At 43.1% G+C, this 17,592-nt stretch overlaps 1 protein-coding gene across 3 annotated transcripts in view; it reads right to left on the reverse strand.

The window, feature by feature from the left end:
- EHMT2 (euchromatic histone lysine methyltransferase 2) overlaps positions 1-17,592 on the reverse strand; it is a 1,701,692-nt gene that overhangs the window by 1,291,577 nt on the left and 392,523 nt on the right. For all 3 annotated transcript variants that reach the window (XM_044083219.1, XM_044083218.1, XM_044083217.1), the window contains one exon: positions 5,904-6,011. In XM_044083219.1, coding sequence (XP_043939154.1) covers positions 5,904-6,011 — 108 coding nt within the window. The remainder of the gene's footprint in view (positions 1-5,903; positions 6,012-17,592) is intronic.

Raw genomic sequence — 17,592 nt, forward strand, 5'->3', positions numbered from 1 at the left:
TTGGGATACCAAGTCCAAGGCATACTTAATCATATGGGGTTTGGTAATTAATGGCTCTGAAGGCTAGGGTGGAAGAGGTATAAACCTTCTTGCCCAGTCTGTCCATATTCTTGCTTTGTCGGTAGGCAGAAAGGACGAGGATGGAATCAGCTTTGACTGCTTGTCAGGGACCACGGCTACCACTGTAGGGTCCGCCAAGGGAAGTTTCACAAGAAATTTGTGGTCATCAGGCACCTTATAGAAAAGATCATATCTCTTAGGAGCAGGTGGCTGAGAGTCGGGATTTTTAGATGCTGAAGCAAATGCATCTAGGCATGCAGGTATAACTGGGGGGATGGAAGATGGTGAAGGAGATTCAACATGTAGCAGCTTAAAATATCTTTTTTGAGTTTCAATCATCTGTGAAGTGTCCCATTTGAAATATCCCCTCATTTTAGTAATATCTCTCCAAAAGTTATGTCTTCTGGAGGAGAGTCCCCTTCTATGGATTGCTCATCTGGGGAATAGTATTCCAGGGGAAAGGCTATTTGTGATGAGTAAGTAATAGACTCATCTGATGATGACGAAAAGCCTTCCTCCTCTTCTTCCTGAGAAGTGGGAGAGAGAATAGAAGTAGCTGAGACAGGTCTTGGGCTAAACACTGGTACGGTGGAGGGTGAGGAGGCTGAGGGCCTAAGGGCCACGAAGGCCTGCAAAGACTGTAAACGACTGCCAGTCAGGTAGTCCTTCAGAAGAGGTAGAAATAGGTTTGCTTTTTTACTTTCTTTTTAATGGGGTAGTTTTGGGAGATGAAGAAGGCCTAGATTCAGGGACCTGAGCTACAGAAGAGGATTTGGATTCCTGCATCCCAGACGGGCATCCAGTGCAGCCTGGTTCCCCCTAGACTTTGGCAGAAACAGATGTCTGAGTAACCTTAGTGGACGTGCCAGCCAGAACCACAGAAGCAGCTTCCTCAAGGGGAGCCGATGAAGTAAACGGCTCAAGCGGAAATACCTCTATCCCTATATCAGCGGTTGTCAGGGCATCCGAAGATAGGGGGCAGAGGTAGTAGGCCGTGAACACTTGGCCTCTTTTCAAGGTGGTTCCATATAGTGGCCGACTCGGGATCCATCCTAAGCACTAACTTTTTAAGCCTCTGATTTTCCAAATATAGACTAAGGGCGGACAGGCGGCTTCTAAGCATTTTAGGGAAGAAGGATTGGCAAATGGTGCATGATGTATGGTCGTGTTCCTGGCCTAAACAGAACACGCAACGGTCATGGGCATCCTTATGTGGAATTTGACATCTACATCGGCATTTACCCTTCTTTGCGGACATCGGCTAAGAACAAACAAGCAAACCAAGTTCGAGCAATAATAAATTTTAAGAATTCCCCAAGGGGGTACTTAGCTTTAGACATCTTGATAGTAGAGGAGCGATGCGATCGATCTGGTGTTCGACTGCGGCAGAAAAGTTCATAGGTCTTTGCGTGCAGACGTCACATTTAAGACACCTGGTTTATGGCTCTGCGTGTGACGTCCCACGCACCAACAGCAACCAGGCTTAAGCTTTTGTATAAGACCAGACGTTCGGGTCACCTGAGGCAGAGAATCCCACAGTAAGAATACTGCAACATGGGAATAGAAGGACATCAGATGTTTGAGATCTACATTTCCCAATAACATGTTTAATCTAGGTATGGAATTGGAAAAATCTGGTTAATACTACTAAATATGTACTAAAATGACTATTCCTATCCTTAACTGTAAGAGGTGAATGTACAGGCAGCCTGATACCACAACGCTCTCCCCAGCTATTTGCTTGACTCTATGGCACTATAACAGCCAATCAGTTTAATTCTTCAAAACAGGATGCAAACCCAATACCATTTAAACAGATAATGATGCCTAAACAGATTACTGGTCTCTAATCCCCTCCCACAAACTTTCATTCCAATCAGAATGAGCTATCTGAACCACCAGTGAGTTGCGTGTTCTGTTTTGAAGAATTAAACTGATTGGCTGTTATAGTGCCATAGAGTCAAGCAAATAGCTGGGGAGAGCGTTGTGGTATCAGGCTGCCTGTACAGACAGATTCAGCACAAACTTCTCCCCCCCCTTCCCCCCCAAAGGAGCAAACGCCTATCCCAACTGAATGTAACCTCCCTGACATCACAGATGCACAGGTGAAAGCTGCCCTCGCCAAAGCAAAAAACACAGCATCTATGGGACCGGACGGTGTCCCGGGCTGTGTCTTACATGAGCTCCAAGAAGAACTGAACCCTCACATTAAGTCACTGTTCAAACTTAGCCTTACTACAGGATATGTACCCAAAGAATGGAGTACAGCTACAGTGGTCCCACTCCACAAAGGTGGTGCCACAACGGACCCCGGAAACTATCGCCCCATAAGCCTGACTAGTCTGGTCTGTAAAGCTATGGAGCGTATTATCATGGAACTCATAAACAAAGACATTGGGAGCCTCCAGACACTGGACCCTACCCAATTCGGCTTTGTTAAGGGCAGATCTTGCCTCTTAAATCTAGTTGATTTCTTTGAAACAGTTACCAAAGCCATAGATGAGGGCAACGTAGTCCACACAGCGTACCTGGACCTTGCAAAAGCCTTCGACACAATACCCCACTTGGGCATCATAAATAAGCTTACCAGCTTAAATATCAACCCCTATATCACAAGATGGGTTGCAAACTGGCTCAGAGATAGAACCCACATGGTCAGAATTGCAGGTGCCATGTCCAAATCCAAACCAGTTACAAGTGGCGTCCCACAGGGCTCAGTTCTGGGACCTCTCTTGCTCGGTATATACTTCTCTGAGGTTCAGGCTAACACAGGGGGATTATGGCTGACAAAGTTCGCAGATGACTGCAAACTGGGGGCCATAATCGAATCTCCAGCTGACACAAGCATCCTCCAAAAGGGTCTCACAGAGACGGATGCTTGGTGCCAGAGCCACAGCCTCAAGCTAAATGCTAAAAAGTGCATAGTCATCCCCTTTGGAAAAAACAAGGTGCCCACAAATTACCACATAGGTGGTAATCCATTAAGTATGGAAGAAGTAATTAGAGATTTGGGGACCAATGTAGATAGTAATCTCTCCTTTGATAATCACGTTGCCAAAGTGGTTAGAAAGACCTTCTATATAGCCCACCTTATCACAAAAGGGTTCGCATCTAGATCAAGAGAGGTCAATGTGCCCCTCTACTCGTTACTCATCAGGCCCATAACTGAATACAATGCCCCTTTTGGGATGTACCTTACCCGACACCTGCAGCAACTGGAGAGACCCCAAAAGTACCTCACCAAGAGGATCATGGGCTACAAACAGATGTCCTATGCAGCTCAACTAAAGAAACTCCAGCTCTACTCAGTTGCTTACCGCCTACTCAGAGGCGATCTATGCCTGACATTCAAAGCCATGTCAAACCCAGAATTAATGGACATGCTCCACCTCAAAAAATCCAAGTCCCTTAGAGCTACACACTCCAGGGACCTAAACCTCAGCACAAAAATAAATAGGACATGCTGGAGGGACAGATTAATTTCCCAGAGGCTCCCCTCACTCTGGAATAGAATCCCAATTCATGTTAGACATAGCCCCTCGCTGACCCTCTTCAAGCGAAATTTGGACGCGTGGATGGGAAATCGCAAATTCACCCCTGGGATCTCTCCTGTGTCCCTGCTAGACAGAGGCACAGTAAACTAATCTTAAAAGGGTACCTTCTGTGACCTACTTTACAGAGGCACAGTAGGCTAATTTAATAGGGAGGCAGAAGCCAAATACACTCTGGCTAGGCTTATAAATGCCCTAGGGCAGATAGCCTAGTATCTAACTATGAACCAATCAAGTTAGTTATTCAAATTAAGATGCAACCCCTGTACCATTTAACAGTTAAGTTTGCCTTAATAGATTCTTGCTCACTATTCCCATATATACAACCATCCTTAACTCCAATCAAAATGAAATTGGTAATTAAACAAGTCAGGCACATGCAACACCACCAAACAATCACTAAAGTGTACTTTTAGCTAGTTATTCAAACACATTTTTAACAGAACAAATAATGCTGTTAGCATGTTCTTGAAAAAAAAAATAAAGGGAAGGCAATCTCTCTGGGCAAAAGCACTTTTCAGGAATTGCAGATTTTATAATTTCTGTTCTGATTTCAGAATTTATACAAATAAAGCTATTACATGGAATTAACAAAACATGCCATCGAATCTTAATGGATAAGACTACAAAAATAGCCATTGAGTAATGTGACAAGTTATACGAAAAAAACGGACTTCCAGGAAGAAAAAAAAATGTTATGTTTTAACTTCACAGTACCATAAAAAGGATATGAGAAACAGAAAATTAACCCAGGATTGTTCCCTGTACTACTTATCAACAGAGGCAGCTCCTAAATTGCTTTATGCCATGCATGGGTTCCCTAAAATTATCCACGGTATGACTCCAGTTACTCTCATTAAGGGTAATACATAGTTATTGACCATGGGATGGGTAAAGGCCAATCTGTAAACAAATTGGATAGGCTAATTTGGGCACAAAAAGGGAAGCTGGCTAAGTTTGAAATGGCCCACAAATGCAGTTAGCCTAGTACTTACCTATGAACCTATCAGACCACTGCACACATAAATCCAGTTAAAGACTAAATGCACCATGAAGATAGAAGGGGATGTGAGGGTGCTAACTCTTCAGCACATATGCAAATATTTCTTTATCCTTACTCCTGCAAAGTGATAAACAACTAAATACATAAGATGCTGCACTTAAGCAAATGGGAATTCATGTCTATGTTCTTCCACTCATCTGCCAAACAGGAATCCCACAATGGACTGAATGTGCTAATTTAATTGGAAGCCTGTGTGTCTACGTGTGTGTGTGTGCGTGTCTACGTGTGTGTGTGTGTGTCTACGTGTGTGTGTGTGTGTCTACGTGTGCGTGTGTGTGTCTACGTGTGCGTGTGTGTGTGTCTACGTGTGCGTGTGTGTGTGTGTGTGTGCGTGTCTACGTCTGTGTGTGTGCGCGAGCGAGCATGCAAAACATGGACAGAATGCACTGATCCATTTACTGGGTAATAAGACAATTAATTAACAACTCCCTTCACATAAAAGGTATCCAGGAATGTGGGCTCAACAAACTTGTGCGCTAACCTTGAACACACTCATCAATGGGACTAAACCAAATTTAGGTTAGCCTGAAGGTGTACCTCCTGCTAGCATTATATATTCAAATCCGACCAACTTCAATCCTGCAAAGGGAAGTATACTGTTAGTTGCTTGGGGAACATCCCCACACAGCCACAATCCAAAGATGAGCACTACAATCACCCAAACAGATATACTTAGGACCTTAGGTACAGATTTTGAATTTGAGAAGCTTCAGGCTCTCTCCTACATTTACACATCAAATTCTTCACTTTCCAATATGGCAGGAGTCTTGAAGACCTTGGCTGTAAAAACTGAAGGCTCTGCTGAAGGTTTCTGCACTTTTCAACACAAAGCTCTTGCTGGTAAGACAGAGTAAATCAAAGCAGATGCACTTAAACCTAGACTGATAGAATGGAAATATTAGGGACCTGATGAATGTGTAATCACAGCTCATCTTGCAGCAGAGACATGCAAACTATAGTAATGTTTACGCAAAATCTCCACCAATTTAATGCATGCACTCTAGACAGGCTCTGCCCCCTCCCTCTTTGCAATCCTATAAAAAACTGAGAGCTACCAAGCTTCAAAAAAAGGCTGCAACAGGAAAATGTACTCATGATCATAACTCAATCATGTGGCTCAGGAAGAAAGCCTTGTAAAGTGACTTACTCAATGAATTTCCAATACATATGCGTGAGTGAGAGGGAGGGGGGGGGGGCAATAGGCAGAAAATCACTTAAAAAAATCTCACCCTGTCTGATTGATTTCCTGATCCTTCTTGATCATCGTCATCTTCCTCTTCATAATCTTCATCTTCCTCTCCATCACTTGGCTGATCTTCCACACCATCTCCACCAGACTGCAAAAACACAAACAAAATGCTTTATAGGTTTCACTCTGATACAGTTTTAATGGACTGTTAAACACTAAGTGAAAACATAAAAACCATTGTGGCATAATAGCTACAGTTTAATGCTAATGGAAAACAGAACATCTGCTCAAACTGATGAAGTGAAAACTACTCTCAACTCTAGTAATACTGACAAATTATTCAGATAATTATCCTTCATACATAACCAAAAACTGAGAAAAATGGCAATGTGCTAGGAACAATGCTAACAAGAGTAACCTGCAACTTCAAGTATGCAAAAAAGTACAGTTGTTTAAAAATTTACCATAATAATAGATGTTTGAATGATCACAGGGTGTAGATTTAGTTATATGGGTTGTATCCTGCCAAGGATAAAACAGCCAGCAGCTTCCAAAGCTTCACAGCACCTCCCACACATGCAAACTATCACTCAGCTTGAGATGAAATGACCAAGACAAACTTGGGTGTCAAGCCCTTCACAGCTTTCACACAAACAATGAAAGGGAGCCTGAGCTCTGCAAAGACAATGCTAAGGAAAAAAATATATATTACACCCTGGCATAAACATACCGAAAAAGGGGGAATGGAGGGAGGGAACGTCTACTGCAGCAGTGATCATTCAAACATCTACTGTTACAAGTTTACTTACACAACTGTACGATGTTCACCCTGTTGATCACTGCTGCAGCAGCCTTAGATATATGTGTAAACTATCCTAGCTTACTACATTTGGGAGGTGGGGGGAGAAAAGTGCAGAAGCCCTGGAGAATGGTCCTTGCAAAGCCTCACCTAGACCTAGAGAAGGAATCAAGCTTACAGTGCTTTATAAAAGTATCCAAAGAGGACTAAGTTGTACCTTCCAGAATACTTCTAGAATCCAACCATTTCCAAACAGCCAAAGATGACACCAAAGCCCTAGTAGAGTGGGGCTTGACCCTGACTGGAATATATTTGTTGTGGTGAATACAACAAAAGTTAACAGCTTTAGACAACCATTTGGAAAAAGGCTGTATTATCACAGATTCTCTCCACCTTCACAAGTAATGAACAACTGATCTGAAAGGTTTAATTTTTTCAAGATTGTACTCAAGTTGTCTGTGGACATCCCAGGTATGAAGTACTCTTTTTCTCCCTCATTTTTGGTTCAGGATAGAAAATGGGGAGATGGATAGTTTTGGCTTAAGACAAACGTGGACACCACTTTAGGCACAAAAGAATTACTTCTCAGAGAAAGCATACCATGTGGAAAATGAAATTGGGTTGACTCATAAGAGCCTGCAACTCAGATACTCTCCTTGTAAAGATCAGAGCAATAAGTAAAACAGTTTCATGTTAAGAAAGTACAGTTTTGTACCTACCATAAATGTAGATGTTCGAGTGCTAATACAGCTGCAGTCATAACAGATGGGTTATCCTGCCGTCAGGCAGGTCCTCGGTCGGCCAAAATCCAAAGTCTAGGTCCGGCGTCTGATGTCGTCACTTCTTCCCTGACGTCAGTGTGGCAGGGGTATAAAAGAACCAGCCAATGCCATTTTCTTCAGTTTTTCTTGCCCCAGATGTCAGGTGCCCCCAAGAAGGAAGGCAAAACATAAACTTATGTAATAATGCAATGTAATATAATCAAAAAACAGTAGTTGCAAGCAAATACACCATAAAAGAATGCCCCAATCAGGTTGTATGAAGAGGTGTTTGTCATTAGGCCTGTCCCAAGAGGGGAAGGAGGGAGGGAAACCTGGACTGCAGCTGTATTAGCACTCGAACATCTACATTTATGGTAGGTACAAAACTGTACTATGTTCATCGTGCATACAGCTGCAGTCATAACAGATGGGTAGAATCCCAAAGCTAAAAAGGGGTGGCAGGCACTAAGTGGAACTAGGAGGAGCAAGGATGCCCTACAAGACTGCTATGGCAAAGCCTGCTCTAGATTTAGAGTATAGTGGTAGGTGATAGTGCTTGGAGAAAGTGTGCACAGAACTCCAAGTGGCTGCTTCCAAACTATCCTTGGTAGGAACCCCCCCCTGAGGAAAGCTGCAGAGGTAGCTGTGGCCCTTGTGGAGTGAGATCTGATGCTTGTAGGTACAGTTTTACCATGAAATGAGTAACAAAAGCGTATGCAGTGGGCTATCCATTTTGAGATTGCCTGTTTGGAAATAGCCTTTCCTTGAGCACCTGTAGCATAGGACACAAAGAGTTGCTCAGATTTCCTGAATGGCTTTGTTCTGTCCAAATAATAACGAAGCTGTCTGTGAATGTCCAAGGAATGTAGTAGTCTTTCCCCTTTGTTTTGTGGGTTAGGATAAAAAGTAGGTAAGTGGATAGTCTGATTCAAGGCTACACTGGATACTACCTTTGGCATAAAGGAAGGATTGGTTCGTAAGGAAACTCTGTCCTGATGGAAAATGATGAAAGGTTGCACAGCCATGAGGGCCTGTAGTTCCGAAACCCTGCATGCTGAGGTGATAGCCAGAAGGAAGGCGGTTTTCCATGACAAATATTGCAGTTCTGTTGAAGCACCTGGCTCAAATGGAGGCAGGGTCAGTTTTTCTAAAATGAAATTGAGGTCCCAAGCAGATACTGGTGGCTTCCTTGGGGGTTTTATATTCTTAGCCCCTCTGAGGAACTGTCTTAAGAGAGGATGAGAGAATAAAGGAGGATCAGTGTTGTATTGTGCAGAAATGGCTGAAGCATGGATCTTGACGGAGGAGAATGAAAGTCCACTGTTTAGCATCTCAGCTAGGTACTGTAATATTTGAGGTAAATTCAGTATCCCAGGATTCTGTCCCTTTTTCTGATTCCAGGCACAAAACCGTTTCCATTTGGCGGAGTAGGCTTTTCTAGTAGAAGGCCTTCTGGCCTCCAAGATGACATCCTGCACCTCCTTGGAGAGGAGGGTCTGTTGGGAAATGAAGGAATCCTCCATGCGGCTAGACTGAGGGTTTTCAGCTGACTGTGAAGAGTTTTGAAGTTGTGCTGGGTCAACAGAAGAGGCACTAGAGGCAGGATCCTTGGTGGAGAATGCGTCAGGCTCCTCAGGAGTGGATACCAGTGTTGTCTTGGCCAGTCTGGAGCAATGAGAATCATCTTTGGCCTGTCTGCTCTGGCTTTTAATAGAACTTTGGGCAGCAGAGGAAGAGGTGGAAAGGCATAAACTGTCAATGTTGTCCAACTGAAAGAAAATGCGTCCACTTTCCAGGCCTGTGGATGATAGGTCCTTGAGCAGAATTTTTTCAAATGGTAATTTCTGTGGGTAGCAAAGAGATCTATGTCTGGCCTTCCCCATGCCTGAAATATCTTTGCGAAAACTTGAGGATGCAACTTCCATTCGTGTGGATCTGTCATATTTCTGCTTAGGTTGTCTGCCAGCGTGTTTTCCTTCCCTGGCAGGAATTGTGCTTGAAGTTGGATTTGCAATTCCAGAGCCGTGTTCCAAAGAGACATGGCTAGTCTGCACAGGGGGTATGAATGAGTTCCTCCCTGTTTGTTTATGTACCACATCACTGTGGTGTTGTCTGTCCTTATCAATAGCTGGCCTGGATGCAGTAGGTCTTTGAAGGCCATAATAGCATTTTTCACTGCTAGCATTTCCTTTTGATTGATGTGTAGGTGCTTTTCTTTTTGGGACCATTTGCCCTGAATGCACTGATCTGTCATGTGCACCCCCCAGGCATAGTCCGAAGCATCTGTTGTGATGATTTGATTTGCTTGAGGCATGCAGTAGGGGAGACCTATGTTTCTTTGGCATGCTTGAGCCCACCACAGAAATTCCTTTTGGAGACATGGAATGAGTGGTATAATTGTTTCCAAACTGTGGCTGTGTTGAGACCATAAGTTTTTTAGGTACCATTGAAGTTTCCTCATATGCAGCTTTGCACATGGGATTAGCAGGATGCAAGATGCCATGAATCCCAGAGCCTGCAGGACTTTCCTTGCAGTCAGCCTGGTGAAGGTTGCCATTTTTCTGAAGTATTGAGATAGTTGCCCTTGCTTCTCTGGCGTGAGGTAGGCCATCTGGGTGGTTGTATTCAAGCTGGCACCCAGGAAAATTATTGCTTGAGAGGGTATTAGTTTTGATTTCTTTTTGTTGACTGTGTATCCCAGAAAGTTCAACAACTTTATTACAAACGCCAGGTGTTTCAGAAGTATGTGCTTGCTGTCCGCTTGGATCAGGCAGTCGTCCAGATATGGGTAGATTTGTATCCCTTGAAGTCTGCAGAAGGCAATTACTGATGCCAGGCATTTCGTGAACACTCTGGGCGCAGTAGATAAGCCAAAGGGCAATGCAGAGAATTGATAATGGGTTGAACCTGCAAGAAATCTGAGGTATCTTCTGCAATCTTGTCTGATAGGGACATGCAGATATGCCTCCTTGAGGTCCAATGTTACCAGCCAAGACTCCTTGCCCAGCATGGGAAGAAGCTGCTGTAATGTGAGCATCTTGGATTTTGGTACGAGTAAATATGTGTTTAGGATGGATAGGTCCAAAATAGGTCTCCAATCTTTGTCCTTCCTTGGTACCAGGAATAGTCTGGAATAAAAACCTTGACCCTGTTCTTGTGCAGGTACCTCTTGAATAGCTTTCATGTCCATGAGAGCTGAAATTTGTTTTTGTGCCTCTGCCCTTTGATTTTGTGGCAGGTTTGGCATGCCTCTCATTTTTGGAAGGGTGTGAAAGTGGAATCTGTAGCCTCTGTCTATAATGTCCAGGATCCATTTGTCTTTTGTGACAATATGCTAATTTTTCGAAAATAATGCCAGTTTTCCACCTATAGGTGCTGCCATTAAAGCTTTGCTTGGCATGCAAAGGGGAAAGTCATTGTGTCTGCTTTCTGAATGGCTGTGATCTATCCTCTCCACCTCTTGGTGTAGGTGCTTGCCATTGTCTGGCTCTAAATGATCCTTGAGATTGCCCTCTACCCCTCGGGCACCTGTATCTACCTCTTTGAGGTCTGTCCGTGGCTGGAAAGGACCAATTTTTTGAAGGCCAGTTTCCGCTGAAACGTGGAGGTTGTACCTGTAGGAAATCTTTCACTGTTTGCATTGATCTTGCCTTTTCCTCCATTTTCTTTAATACCTCCTCAGCTTTAACACCAAACAATACATCTATTTGAAGAGGTGCATCTAGTAATTTAGCTTTGACATGATCTGGTAAGGTTTGCTCTTTGAGCCAAGCATGTCTACGTATGACAGACCCTGTAACAGCAGCTCTACATGAGGCCTCTAAAGCATCAAAATCACATTGCAAGGTATGTTTACCCACTTGCTCTGCACGATGCAACAAATCCTGCAACTCCTTCAAGTCTGGTTGTTCAGGTTGTGTCATTTTGCTTTTCAACTGAGATAACAAAAACTGTTGATACTTTAACATATGGAACTGACAGTTTAATGCCCTCATGGTTAAAGTGGCCGAGGTGTATACCTTTTTCCCCCACCTTTTTAAAGCTCTGGAATCTCTCTCTGAAGGTAATGGATTTTTGGCAGTAGAGGCCTTAATTCCCTTGGGACCCTGTGAAATAGTTTCTGGGTCAGCAGCATGACTTTTGTATAGGAATTGGTGTGAATCAGGAACCCGGTAATACCTGTCAGGTTTAACAGGAGCTGGAGGTAAAGAATCTGGGTTAAGGCTGGCCTCTGAGTACACATCATCTAGTATGTCCAAGACAGGAGGGATAGTCAGAGGCCTGTGCTGAGGAAGCAAGAGAAAATCCCTGAGCCTTTTCTTGGAATATGAGCAATCTTGGCCTTCCCAGTGGAAGTGTTCCCTCAAGGTATGCAAGGTTTCCCCAAAAGAATAGTCCTCAGGGGGGGAGACAGAGGGAATGGACTCCTCCGCATCAGAATCTTCAAAAGGGGAGTATGAATATTCCTGGTCCTCAGAATGTTCTGAGGTAATAGAGGCCTGGTCCGAGGAAGGGTAGTCTTCCTCCAATCTGGGCCTTTTGTCCGAGGGGGGTTGAGAAAGCCTGATAAGAGTAATCAAATCCTCAGCCATTTTGAGCATCTGTTTTTTAGGCATGGGGCCTTGAGAGGGGCTCTGTGGAGCTTGTCTTTTAGTTTTCATGGCTGCTTTAGATTTTGTGAAAGCCTTAATGGAAAAAGAAGAAGGCCTGAACACACCTTGAGAGGTGGCAGGCCTGTCTAAATTCTGAGTTTCCCCGCCAAGAGTGGCGTCGGTATCTGTAGTCGGGGTGGGGGCCGAGGAGCCTGCGACCTCGGGCACAGAAGACACCGCTAAAGAAGCGTCATTGGTACTCAGGGGCTGCGTAGGCGCCTCGCTGAGAACCGGAGCACCTGTAGCCGGCTTTAGTGTGGTGTCGGTAGAAGTCGCGGACCTCGTATGTCGGTCCTTATCTTTGTGTCTTTTACTCAAAACTGGAGTCGGAGTATCCAACGACATAATGTAATTAAATTTTTTACCAAAATAGTGTTGGGCGAACTCCGCCCGACGCTTAATAGTGCATTTGTTGAATCTAGCACAAAAACGACAGGCCGACACGTCGTGGTCTGGGCCTAAGCAAGGAATGGAAATCCTTATGCGGTATTTGCTTCCCACATGAAATGCAATTATTAACTTTGTCCGACATCGGTCTGAGACAAGAAAAGTTTCCCCAACAGGGTACTTAGCTTTCAAGAAGACTTCGGCTGAAAAATATTCGTAATCTCAGGAGCTGGCCGACCGGCACTTGCGAACTGCTTCTGCTTCGGGCACCGCGCGGCAAGAAAGACTGAAGAAAATGGCGTCGGCTGATTCTTTTATACCCCTGCCGCACTGACATCAGGGAAGAAGCGACGACATCCGACGCCGGACCTAGACTTTGGAATTCGGCTGACCGAGGAACCGCCTGACGGCAGGATAACCCATCTGTTATGACTGCAGCTGTATGCACGATGAACATCTTCAAATTAGCAGGTTAGTAGGTTCCAATGGAGCAATGTTAGCTTCCCTAACACAAAATTAAGATCCTGGGGAGGGGCCACTGGCCTTCTTGGAGGCCTCATATGCACAACCCCTTTCAGAAACATTTTGACGAGACAGCACTGCAAGAGGAGGATCAATAGGCAAACCTGCTGAAATGGCTGATGAATGAACCTGGACAGAGGAGTAGCAAAAGCCATAGGATAACAACTCTCACAAATATTGCAAAACAAGAGAACTAGCCTTAAATAGCTGTTGGTTTCGTTCTTAACACCAGCTAAAAAAGCATTTCCATTTGCTAATACAGGATTTTTTAGTACCAGGCTTTCTTGCCTAAATTAGTACCTGCTGCATGTCCTGAGTAAATAGATGCCTAAAGTGAATTAAAACCCTATCGAAGACATCTGAAGTTGACTGGTACCAGGGTGCACCATACACCCCTGTCAGTGTGCAAGTAGACCCAGTCTGTGAGGAAGCTTGAGGAAACGGTCCTTGGCAATTTCCAAAAGGAAGAACAATGGATGCTTGGGCCAGAAGGGAGTCACCCCAATGATCTTGGGGAATTCATTATGAATCTTCAGAAGTACCCTAGATATTAATGGAAATGAATAAAGGAGCAATCCAGTCCAAGGAAAAGGAAATGCATGCTCTTCTAGGCCTTCTTTCATGCAGTCCTGGAGCAGATGCATGCCAGTTGACTGTTCCAAGAAGAAGCAAAGAGGTCTACTTGAGGAACTCCTAACAGGTAGCTCAAATTTTGGAAATCACCCTGAATCTAGTATCCATTCATGAGGGTCTGCGCTTGTCCTGCTCAGCTCGTCTGCCACACAATTTTGCTCTAAAGGAATATAGGAAAGAGAGCATTGTGACAGTATATCACAAGCTAACATGGCTAGTCTGCAAAAGTATTAGCTGGTTCCCTTTGCTTGGTGATGTATCTTATGACCAACAACTTGAATAAGTCCCTGGGACCAAAGACGGTTCAGACAGCTGAGTGCCTTGACAAGGGCAAGTTTCTTTTTTGTATTTATATTCTTGCATGTCTCCTTGTTGTCCCAAGCACCTTGCACTTTTATCCCTCCAGTAACTACTCTACAAGCAAAGTCAGAGGAGTCTGCAGTGGCAGACTGATTTGGAACAGAGTGGTGCAAGGGAAGACCTGGACCTGAGGATATTTTGTTGTCTCCACCAAGTGATTTCCCTTCTGACAAACCCAAGCACTGGCATCTGAAAAGACATGGGCTGTTGGTGCTAGGACCAAAGAGACTTCAGATACCAATGATTCTTTCACACATGGACTTTTGCTAGAGGTATCATGAGAATCACAGAAGCCATGAGAACCAAGTTCCTGAGGTATTCTCTCACAATGACCGAACTCTGAGTGGAAAACACTAGAAAAATAGATGGAGAACTATGTTTTCCAGTAGAAGAAAAACTCTAAACTGTAGTATCTAGTTGACATTTCAGAAACACAACACTGTGAGAAACTGTCAACACTTTTGAATGTTCTCTTGGAATCCCAGCTTCTGTAAGAAATCTCTCACCCAAGAGAGAGAAGTTTCCGACACTTTTAGACTCTGAAAAGATAAGCAGGTCTTATAAATACAGAAAAATGTGGATACCTTATAACCTGCAATGAGCTATAACTGAAGCTAAACACACTTAGAAGACTCATAACTTGACTCCCCAGCATTTACTTTCTTTGACACTAAAAATATCACTGAATAAAACCACTTTCCCACCTGGGAAAGGGGAACTGTTTTTATCACTCTGTGGAACAGTATATGATGGATAGGTGGAAACAAGAAAGTCTGGTCTGGAGGATGAGGAATTACCACTGGAAAGGAAGAATTTCCTCCCACTGCCATCTATAACCTGGACGAATGATTTTCAGAACCCACTTATCTAAAACTATCTGCTGTAAAAGAGAAAAGCGGAGATTCAGACTTTCTGGAACAAAAAAGGGGGGTGCCAGGGAGGTCTTAGGGGAAAAATGTCCATATCATTCTGACTTTTGATGGAATGTTTAAAAAAAAAAGCTTCCAGAATTCTTCCTGGAAGCCTCCTTGCCATTTCTTCTTAAACGTCTGTTTACTTGAATTTTTTGAAGACTATTTCGTTTCTTACCAAAAGTGGATGAGTAAGAGAATCCCTTGGGGAAAAAAAAAAATCAGCTTACCCTTTTTAAACTTTTTTTTGTTAACAGCTTTACTGAGCTGTCACTTAAGACATAGGCAAACATTTAACTATATAAAAAAACAAACTGGATTCACATGTTCCTAGTTACAAACATTATACTGCATCTATCAATCAAACATTGCACACATTTCTCAATTTCTGCCTTCTCTTAAATCTCACTCCTCCTCTAAAACATTATTCCACATGATATTGATCCCACAATTTCCATTACTTCTTTGTAATTTGGTTCTACCTTTTTCTAAATATCGCACTTCTTTCATCTCTGTTACAATATTCAACAATTAAAATACAGCTGGTTTAGATTTGGACTTCAATTTTCTAGTAATTGTTTTTCAGCAGCCACCAGAATTAAACTTAGCTAGCTAGGCCTTATGTGTATGCAATTTAGATCTTGTATCCCAGTTCAGAAAATTATTTCTTTAGTTACATCCATTTACTCACCTAATATTTCTGACAGAGCACTCTGTAGGGAACTTTTCAAGTCTGACAACTCATTACACTCTCAAAACATATGTCCCAAATTACCACTTTCTTCCCCATCACACCTCCAACATTTGCCATCTACCAGAGGAAAAATTCTTTGGAGTCTGCTTTGGGTATAAAAATACTCATGCACACATTCAAGCAAAAATCCTATATCTTTTGGACTTTGTTGCATACTTGGGAGCCATACATATGTCTTCCCATTCATTCTTCCTGAACTGCCTATCCAAACTCTTCCCAATCTTTTCTAACCTCCTCTGACTTGATTCCTATAGTTAGCATGCAATATTTTATAAGTCCCACCAGTTATCCCTTTTGTAACAGTAGTTTCTGTTCTAGACTCAATTAAAAACTCTACTAGAGCATGTCTTTCATTTAGGATTCTCCTAGCCCTTTTCTCTTTGCCTATACTCCAAAATCAATTTCTGATAGGGAAGGCAGTCCCTAGCTTGCAGTCCAAATGCGTTCTTGGCATCTTCCCATTATATTACCATTCCCCTCTAGTTACTTGGTCCTGATACCTTGGTTTCTTTGCTAGTCTTCTCCAATAAATTCCAGCCCACTCTTGGCTACTCCCTGTAAACCTAAATGCAGTCTTCCTGAACATTAAAATCGCCTTTCTCCATTCCTATGTTGACTTGGTCATTAGAATAATTTCTGCTACTTTATGAATGTTAAAATCTGTATGGCTGTTGTTCTCCTTAAGGATCTCCAACCAAAATCTCACCCTCTCCTTATTTTTTTAATTTTTCATTTCTTTATCATCTTCCCTTTCCACTTTGAATTATATCTTTCTGCTTGTGTTAAGTACATGCGCTTTAGCTATGAAGCTCTAACATATCCCTTCACAGGGTAATTATAAATCACCTTGTTCAGATGGAATGATAAACTTATCCCACTTGATGCCTGCCCTCTTCCCATCTCAAATTCCATCAACGTTGCCCACAACTTCTCCACCGGTTGATAAAAATATGCCTGACCTACATATAAAAAGTACAGCTGTGTACACTTACCATAAATGTAAATGTTCGAGTGTATTCACTGTTGCAGTCATCACATTTGGGGTTATCTGCTTGCAGCAGCCCTCAGTTGGCCTGATTATCAAAGTCTTGGGTCCTGCATCGGTTGCGGTCTCACCTTCCATGATGTCAGGTAGTCAGGGGTATAAAGCATGCAGCCAACGCTATTACATCAGTTTTTCTTGCCCCAGATGTCAGGTGCCCCCCTATTGGTGGGCAATTAAATATATGTACAAGGTTATATCTCCAACAAAAAAAACAAACAAACAAAAAAAAAAAACAAATACACCAATAAGCTTTTAAGCATACAAAAAGGAATAGAGGTATAGCCAAAAGAAGTCAGGGGGCTGGAGGGACGGTAACCAGCACCGCAGTAGTGAATACATTCGAACATCAACATTTATAGTAAGTGGCCACAACTGTACTATGTTCTTCATGTTTCACTGTTGCAGTCATCACATTTGGGAAGATTCCCAAAGCTAAAGATGGGAGGAGGAATTTAGATAGCATTAGGACCAGCTATAAAGCCCTGCATGACTGCAGTGGCAAAACCAGCTTTGGATTTAGAGAAAATTGGTGAAAGTATGTACAGAACTCCAGGTAGCAGCTTCTAGGATGTTCCTGGTAGGGACACCTCTGAGAAAGGCTGTGGAGGTAGATGCAGTCCTGGTTGAATGTGGTCTTATCCCCTGTGAAATAGGTTTTCCATGGTGCTTATAGCAGAAATGAAATGAATGCAATGGCCTATCCATTTAGAAATGGTTTGCTTTGAAATGGCCTTCCCCTCTGCCCCTGCAGAAAATGCCACCAGCAGCTGTTCAGATTTCCTGAGAGGTTTAACCCTGTCCAAGTAAAATCGAAGTTGTCTGTGCACATCTAAGGAGCGCAGTATCCATCCACCCTTTGTTCTGTGGATTAGAAAAAAAGGTTGGCAAATGAATGGACTAATTAA

This window comes from Protopterus annectens, chromosome 9.part0 (assembly GCF_019279795.1).
Source record: "Protopterus annectens isolate FY-2018-M chromosome 9.part0, PAN1.0, whole genome shotgun sequence".
Classification (NCBI taxonomy): Eukaryota; Metazoa; Chordata; order Ceratodontiformes; family Protopteridae; genus Protopterus; species Protopterus annectens.